The sequence below is a fragment of the Lepisma saccharinum genome, chromosome 7 (genome assembly GCF_977018435.1).
Source record: "Lepisma saccharinum chromosome 7, izLepSacc3.1, whole genome shotgun sequence".
Classification (NCBI taxonomy): Eukaryota; Metazoa; Arthropoda; class Insecta; order Zygentoma; family Lepismatidae; genus Lepisma; species Lepisma saccharinum.
The window spans coordinates 45,742,685-45,751,810 of NC_139235.1; the positions used below are offsets into that span (position 1 = coordinate 45,742,685).

General features: G+C 35.4%; 1 protein-coding gene across 3 annotated transcripts in view; it reads left to right on the forward strand.

The window, feature by feature from the left end:
• The window catches only part of LOC145990219 (uncharacterized), a 28,463-nt gene extending 22,537 nt beyond the window's left edge, over positions 1 to 5,926 (forward strand). For all 3 annotated transcript variants that reach the window (XM_083125890.1, XM_083125891.1, XM_083125893.1), the window contains exon 3: positions 3,649 to 5,926. In XM_083125890.1, the coding sequence (XP_082982016.1) occupies positions 3,649 to 5,539 (1,891 nt within the window). In that variant the 3' untranslated portion in view covers positions 5,540 to 5,926. The remainder of the gene's footprint in view (positions 1 to 3,648) is intronic.
• Positions 5,927 to 9,126: the final 3,200 nt, after the last annotated feature.

Consider the following 9,126-nt stretch of genomic DNA (forward strand, 5'->3'; position numbering starts at 1 on the left):
CAAAAAAGGCAATACGAAACCGAGCTACTAAATTTTAAGACACAACAATGGAATATCTTCATCGAAAAACGTCTGGAAATAAATAAATGAGGAACCCCGTATAAAATTGCTACCGGCAAAATAAAAAAATGGAAACCATTTCCACCTTAATTAATGACGATAACAACACAAATATGACAAAGGACTCGGAAGAAACCATCAACTTCCTACTGAAGAATCTCATACCAGACGACAAACCTGAAAATGACAGCGATGAAAATAAGGATACAAGAAAAATCTATCACCAGCCATATCCAGAATCACCGATATTATCTTTCACTACTCAGGAAGTAGAAAATGAAATAAGCAGTATGAAGAGGAAGAAGTCCCCGTGACCAGACGGAATTCCTGTGGAAATAATACAAGAAATCACCCCAGTACTTACGCCTTACATTACTCAACTATTTAATGAGTTCCTTATCCAGAAGACATTCCCAGAAACCTGGAAGGAAGCAAACTTAATAATCATCAAGAAACATCCAAGTAAAGATGAAACCAGGATAAATTCATACAGACCAATATGCCTTCTCAACGTTTTGGAAAAACTCTTCGAGAAACTTATTTTAAAAAGACTCAAAGAACTCCGCCTGCTCAAGCCCATATCAGGGATACAATTTGTGTTCACGAAAGGTAAATGCACTGACGATGCATTACGCCTGCTATCATCTACAACACAAAACACTCCAAAGAAGTACATGGTGGGAATTATGGTGGACATTGCCGGGGCATTTGACAACTTGTGGTGGCCCAGCCTCTTTCAAACACTCAAAAACATGAACTGCCCAGGTACACTCTTTCTACTTCTGAAAAGTTATTTCTCTAACAGAAAAGTTAGCATCAAATATCCAGATCTACAAATGAGTAAGATTACGTCAAAAGGTTGTCCTCAGGGTTCCATTCTGGGACCCGAGCTTTGGAATATTAACTTGGAGCCTCCGCTTATGAAACTACAAGACCATCCAGACATAGAACAGATCATAGCTTATGCGGATGACATTATCATGCTCACTTTCAGTAACTCAAGAAGGGAATCGAAGATAAAGCATCTACTGCAATCAATATGCTATCCGATTGGTATGATCATGCTAAACTCAAACTAGTTGCTGAAAAGACACATTATATTATCCTTAAGGGGAAGTTACAAAGAAACCCTCAAATCAAACTCTGAGGGAAAAAACTTAAAGAGAGTAAAAGAAGCTAAATACCTTGGTATTACTCTTCAAGAGAAGATGTTTTTTAACAGACACATAACCCTGGCAACAACCCATGCAGAAACCACTATAAACAGTCTAGCCACATTGAGTTCCGCAAACTACAACCTTCCACTAACACGCATAAAAACATATCTCATTACCATATATAATGCTATTATTTCCTACGGCTCGCCCCTGTGGGCCATGGAAACCAGTAAACAGTACATTAAAAATAGATTGAGATCTTCACAATGCAAAGTGATACTTCGCCTCATGGGTGCATTCAGAACAACCTCAACCCTTGCCCCTATCATGATTGCGGGCATACAGCCTATTGTAAGTGTCATTAAAACTAGAGCATCAAAATATTACTTTAGAAATGGACAAGAGGACGAATTCTATAATCTAATTGGAATACGCCCTGCCATTTCACCACCATTTGTTTAGCGTCTGGCAACAGGAAGAAGCAATGCAAGGAAGGAGATTTCACAGCTTCCTTCCAAACATAAAAGAGCAACTATCGATGGACCATTTCCACCCCAAGAGAGGTCTCATACATTTCCTAACGGGACATGGTCCCTATGGTCAGCACCTAAATAAGCACAACCTCAGACAGACTGATAAATGCCTGAAATGTAATACCAAGAAGGACACACCGGAACATAAAGCCTTCTTTTGCCACACATCTAACAAACAAATTGAAGATTTAAGACAAAAGCTACCAAACTTCAACACTTACCAGTTAATAAGAAATCCCGAGCACTTTACATTACTAAACGACTTAACAAACCTGGTGTCGAAAGAGGAACTTTTCCTCTTCAAATCCGGCATCACTCACCTTCCCATTCAACCCCTACCTCCGGAATGTAATATACCCCCCAGAAGATCACAAAGAATCCATCTTCGACAAACTCAACAACAACAACAGGACATCCCTCCTTCGGACTAAGATCACCAAGAAGATAATGAAGCAGAACCTCCCACAGGAACATATGGAAGGACAAGACAGTGATACGGCAGAAATAAAAAAAGGATACTCCTCCCCGGAGAAAGGCAAAGGATAACACTGCAAGGATTCGACCCAGGAACCAACCAAATTTAACCCAGATTTTTCCTTTTGTTTCTTTCTTAAACTGTAATCTTACACTCCCTTCTTTATTTTCGTTACTAAACACTCTGCAAACTTCTCTTACTGATTCTGGACAATTCTCCATATTTCCACTACCAAACATACTAAAGTACCCAATACTTCCCAGGAAATCCCTCCCTACCTCTTTCCTTCCTGATGATGTGCCAGGTACCAACCGTCGTACCGATGTTCATCCCAGTCCGACCAACTCTTGCTGGTTTCCCACAAGTCTCCCTGCATCAAGCACCACTCGTTCTTTCATATCCCTTTCTAGTATTAATACTTAGATCTCAAAGCCAATAATACTCTCACTATCTCAAACATAACATACTAGATCCTGCTTAACATTCATAGAATCGTGTTAATGTCCATCCCTCATCTCATTCATCAACACTAATGTACACAACACACAATAAATCTTATCCTAACAAAACATTACCCACCCAACTACACACTTATGTAACTTCGTATCTGTATTCATAAATAATATTAATGTTATACACTAACACATATTTACTTCCTACTATTACTAACCTTTATCTTAATCTTCTTACCTTGTAGAATGATGTAAAACCAACTTTGTTCAGGAAAACCGAACAAATTTGTTTTTTCACACTGGGGCATTCATGCCAACGTCACAGTGAATTATTGTAATGAAAAATGGAAAATAAAGGATGAATCAATGAAAAGCGGGGGAATCCGTAAAAAATTGCAGAATTGACGCCCTGGCTTAATTATCAGGTACCAGGGCATAAGCACATACCTCCGAAAGTAGTTTGACTACTTTCTGATCCATCCGTATACATAAAATAATCATATTTCTATGTAACCATATTTTGTATATTGTTTAGGAAAATAAGATTACTTTCCGTTGTAAAAAAAAAACAAAAAAACTCTGAATGTCCCCCATTCTAATGCGTGAAACCGAATATTCGATGTGCAGTCCAGCTACTACTGTGCCAATGTGACTGGCAGGCACATCTCTATGTGCTTGAATGCCTGATACACTATGCATGACCAACAACTGGTGCAGGCAAGCCTTCCAGTGGCATGTTCTATAATCACCGGTTTCAATGTCCACCACCTGTAATTTGTTTTTTGTAGGTCTGCTGGTTACTTTTATATTGGAGTTCAAACTCGAGTATCCATAATTTTCAATCGAACAGTAGTTGGCAATTTGCACTGAAAAAATAGTAGAACATAGTTTCAAAGTGAGTAAGGTACCAACACACTTTTTCTGAAAGATCATTTCAAAAATTGTTTTTAATAACATATATCTACTTTCAGATTATCACTGGAATGCATATTGAATAGAAGTACCTTTCAAGAAGAATACATGAATTGTGATATACATTCATATCTTGGAGAGACTGACTCAGTTTCAAGCAAAAACTTCAAATTGATACTACTTCCATTGGAATCTTCTCCCTGCAGCTCAATGCTACCGACAACATCTTGCTCCGGGACAAAGAATAGTGGAAGTAATTTGGAATATACAAGGGGAACAGGATATACAAAGTATACAAACTTGGAGAGTTATACCATTTGCAAGGATGACAGTAATTTGTTTCATGACAAATGTGATCTTGTGGTTAATGTGCGAAATGATACTAGAAAAAAATCTTTTGTTTGTTCAACGTGTAACAAAGCATTTGCATGCAACAAATATCTTAGAAGACATTCAATAATTCATTCTCGAGAAAGGCATTTTGTGTGTACAACATGTAACAAATCATTTTCGTGCAAGAAACATTTTAGAGGACATTCAAGAATTCATGCTGGAGAGAACATCCATGTATGTTCAGTGTGTAGCAAAACATTTGCACACAAGGGAAATTTTAGGAGACATTTAAGAATTCATAATGGAGAGAAACCATTTGTGTGTTCAATGTGCAGCAAATCATTTAGAGAGTTGGGATATCTTAAAGAACATACAAAGATTCACATTGTTGAAAAACCCTTTGTGTGCTCATTGTGTAACAAATCATTTGCACTCAAGAAATTTCTTATAGAACATTCAAGAATTCATACTGGAGAAAAGCCCTATGTATGTTTAGCATGTAAGAAAGGATTTTCACGCAAGCAAAATCTTAAACTGCATTCAAGAATTCATAATGGAGGGAAACCCTATTTGTGTTCAACATGTAACAAATCATTTGCTTACAAGGAACTTCTTAGTGGACATTCAAGAATTCACACTGGACAGAAGCCTTATGTATGTTCAGCATGTAACAAAGCATTTCTACACAGGGAAAGTCTTAAAGTACATTCAAGAATTCATACTGGAGAGAAGCCCTATGTATGTTCAGCATGTAACAAAGCATTTCCACGCAGAGCAAGTCTTAGAGTACATTTAAGAATTCATAACGGAGAGATGCCCTATGTGTGTTCAGTATGTAGCAAAACATTTGCACAAAAAAGCAATCTTAGAAGACATTCAAGAACTCATAGTGGAGAGGAACCATTTCTGTGTTCATCGTGCGGCAGATCATTTAAAGAGTTGGCATATCTTAAAGAACATTCAAGAACTCATGTTGTTGAAAAGCCCTTTGTTTGTTCAACGTGCAACAAATCATTTGTGCAAAACAAAATTCTTAGAAAACATTCAAGAATTCATACTGGAGAGAAGAAACTCTATATATGTTCAGAATGTAACAAAGCATTTGCACACAAGGATAGTCTTAGAACACATACAAAAATTCATACTGGTGAGAAGCCCTATGTATGTTCAACATGTAACAAAGCATTTGTATACAAGGAACATCTTAGGTTACATACAATAATTCATACTGGAGACAAGCCCTATATATGTTCAGAGTGTAACAAAGCATTTGCACGCAAGCAACAGCTGTGGACACATTCAAGAATTCATAGTGGAGAGAAGCCCTATGTGTGTTTAGTGTGTAACAAAGCATATGCAAACAAGCAACATCTTACGAGACATTCAAGGATTCATAGTGGAGAGAAACTTTATATGTGTACAACGTGTGAAAAATCATTTGCTCGCAAGGAACTTCTTACAGTACATTCAAGAATTCATACTGGAGAAAAACCCTATAAGTGTTTAGAGTGTAGCAAAACATTTGCACAAAAGTCAAATCTTAGAACACATTCAAGAATCCATAGTAGAGAGAAACCATTTGTGGGCCAAACCATACCACAGGGTCCAAAAAAATAATAATTGTTTGCTCAAACATTTTTAAAAATTTCCATTTTGTTGTTCTTGTAACCTGTGCAAGGATAGTTCAGAACAGGCATTATTTTTCTAAAAGTTAACCGTTTGAATGGCGACAATTTTTATTTCATAACTTACTGCATTTTTGGCCATTGAGGACAGTTATAATTATAACTCAGCTAAGAAGAATGACTAAGTTGCTGTTAAAAAAATACATTGTTTCAGTACATTTCAAACTACATTTTATGTTCTGTACCTTTTCTCACAGTCTCTAATGCAAATGGCTGAAATTTAGGGCCAAGATTGATACTCCATTTCAAATAAAAATCCAAGTTTAGGATTTTTGTAGTAGGGAGGCAATATAATATCAGAGCTGTATATTTTTTAGAAACATGTACATCCAACGTTTTAGCATAAAATATTGGAGCTCTGTTAGTGGTTTCGTCTTTGAGTTATAGCTCTTTGAGAATGGTCCTTTTTTTTTTTGCTATTATTTTTTTAAGTTTGTTCTCCAATATCTTTGGTGTGAGACCTAATATATGTTTTGTATTTACAGCATAAACACTACTCTTTGAGAGGTACCTGCAAAGAAATGAGATTGTTATTCCAGGAATAACTATGTTAGAACAGGGGGAAGTTGGGTAAAAATAGACAAGTGTACGTTATCAGTTATAAATAGTTATTTACTTTTAATGAACTATCATGCAATTAAAGTTACTGTATTTATTAAGTACATCATGCGACCAACATAGTAACAATGTTAGTACCATTATGAATTAAGAGGTGTTTAAACAAACGATTGTTTGAACAGGTTAAGACATTCAAGCAGAGTAATATTTGTGGAAAGCTGCAACTACTTCAGTAGCCAGTCTTCAGCTCAATGTGAATTGTTCGAAGAGTACAGGGTGTGTAATCATTTAAGATTGGTGGGGGTGGAGAAAGATCTTAATCTACAACCCCCCTCCCCCACAAACATCATACATATAAATTATACGATATACATATTTATAATAGTAGAATAAGTTGATTGTTTCTACGGACAACCTTGTTTGATACCATAGCCTATTTGGACTAAAATTAAGCTATATTTTCATATCTTGTGGTGGATTTAGCTAATTGATAGGTGTAGCAAATTTTCTAATCGTGCTACGAATTCTAAATCCTCGTACTATGATGACTAACATTCTTGAATGTCTGGCTTGGAAATATTCTACTCTCAGGGTCACGTGACACTGTTGATTAGTTGGGTGTGTGTATATATATTAGTATGCTTCTTCCTTCTCCTCTCCTCTACACTTACAGATTTTATGAGCTCATGAATTATCTGACCATGCCCACTTCCGGTTTTGCCTACTTCTGGTTATGCCAGTATTGCCAAGATTGGTCTGTATGGTCTTTATATATATATATATATATATATATATATATATATATATAAATACCAAAAAATATTTTTGGTATATACTTAAGCATAGACTAGTGTGTCTAGCAAAATCTATATATAATAACCAATACCCAAAATATTTTACTATTTTTGATATACTTAAGCATAGACTAGTGTCTCTAGCAAAATCTATATATAATAACCAATACATAAAATATTTTACTAGTTTTGATATACTTAAGCATAGACTATTGTCTCTAGCAAAATCCAAAATATTTTACTATTTTTGATATACTTAAGCATAGACTAGTTTCTCTTCAATTTTCTGAAAGTGTTTGTGCTAAATATATTATCTCCAAGTGAAATTGAAATATTGACACCATCTAGAGTTGTGATATATCCAGAAAACATTTATATATAAATACCAAATAAAAAACAATGGTAAATCCTACTTGTAAAACTAAATGCTACATTTGTGCTAAATTCATATCTAGAACAGATTTGTCAAAACACTTGGCAATATGTACTTGTCAACCAGACGATCCTAAATTACCAACACAACCCTGTCCCTATTGTTTGAAATCTTATTAGCATACCTAATCTAAACAGACATAAGAAGAGGTGTGAATCTCAACCATCAACTAACCAGACTAATCCTAGAAAAAGAAAAGCAGATATATCTCCAACTGATGGTCCTGAACCAAAACAAAGTAGATTTTCGACCACACCTAGTGCAACAGCTTTTGGTGGTCGTCTCAATGATTACCCTTTTGAATCAGAGCCACATTGTGATATCAACAATTTCTTGAAGAACATAAAATCTTCAATAATAGAACTCCTGAAAAATAAACTTAAAAAAATAAATCTATTAAGTTCTATATTATCCTACCATCTGAATATGAGAAACCTGATGGAACATGTTGTATACATCACCATTGTTCCAAGACTCAGATTCTATATTTGAGTGATATAGATAATTTGGAACAAATCTATGCCCAGCTTATGGACACATTACTCAGAAAACATGAGGAATTTGAGGCTAAAAGATCTAGTTTGAAATTATGTGGAAGTCCACACAAACTGAAACTGAAAATAACTCAATTTTCACCTCTTTCTGCTTCTACTTATGTCCCTCTTCCAGTGAATATTGAAAATAAGAAACAGTGGTCAATATAAAAAAAATATAGATAAGTGTTTTCTGTGGTGTGTTTTGGCACAACTTTACCCAGTTCCTGGGAAAGACAATCCAGAGCTAGTTCATTAAACAAAGTTTAAGCATGCTATTTCAGGTATCCAATATCCTGTTGCTATATTTGATACAACAAAATTTCAAAAACAGCTACAAGAATCCTTGGCAATCAATGTGTATGCTTATACAAAGAATAATTTTGTATATCCTTTTAGAATAAGTACTGTCAATGATGATAATGCTCATGTCATCAATTTGTTACTTATTTCAGATGACAAGAATTTCCATTACTGTTTTATTCGCAATCTCTCTCGTCTGGTTAGAAGCCAAATAACTAAATATCCCAGGAAAATCAAGATTCGTCATAGGTGTTTGACTACATTTGATAATCGTATTCAACAGAACTATGTCAAATTTAATAATCCAGAAATTGCTAACAAGAAACTTGAAGAGCACAAACAATACTGTGGTGAGAACAAGCCTGTGCGTATGATTATGCCCAAACCAAAAGAGGTTGAGAAATTTAAACAACACAAGGCCCTGTTGGAGCATCCAGCTATAATAATAGCAGATTTTGAGGCATTTCTCAAACCATTCAACTATTCAGACCCCGATCCTGAAATCTCTTGTACTACACCTTATCAGCTCCATGAAATCTGTAGTTGTGGATATGTAGTTGTGTGGCGTAATTTATTAAAACCTAATAAGCCTTATGTATACAGAGGACCTAATGCTGTCAAACACTTTTTCCAAAAAATGAAAGAAGTAGTAAGGAAAATTGGTAAAGTATTATCTGTGTCAAAACCAAGAGTACCATTATCTGCTGCTGAAGAGTAATTATATGATACAGCTGAGATCTGCCCACAGTGTGATTCATATTTTACAGATGATAATAAGAAAGTTTATCACCATTGTCATTTCACGGGAGAAAATTTGGGGATTTTGTGCAACAGCTGTAATCTCAAAATACAGAGAGACAAATTTATTCCCATATTCTTTCAGTGGTTATGATTTCCA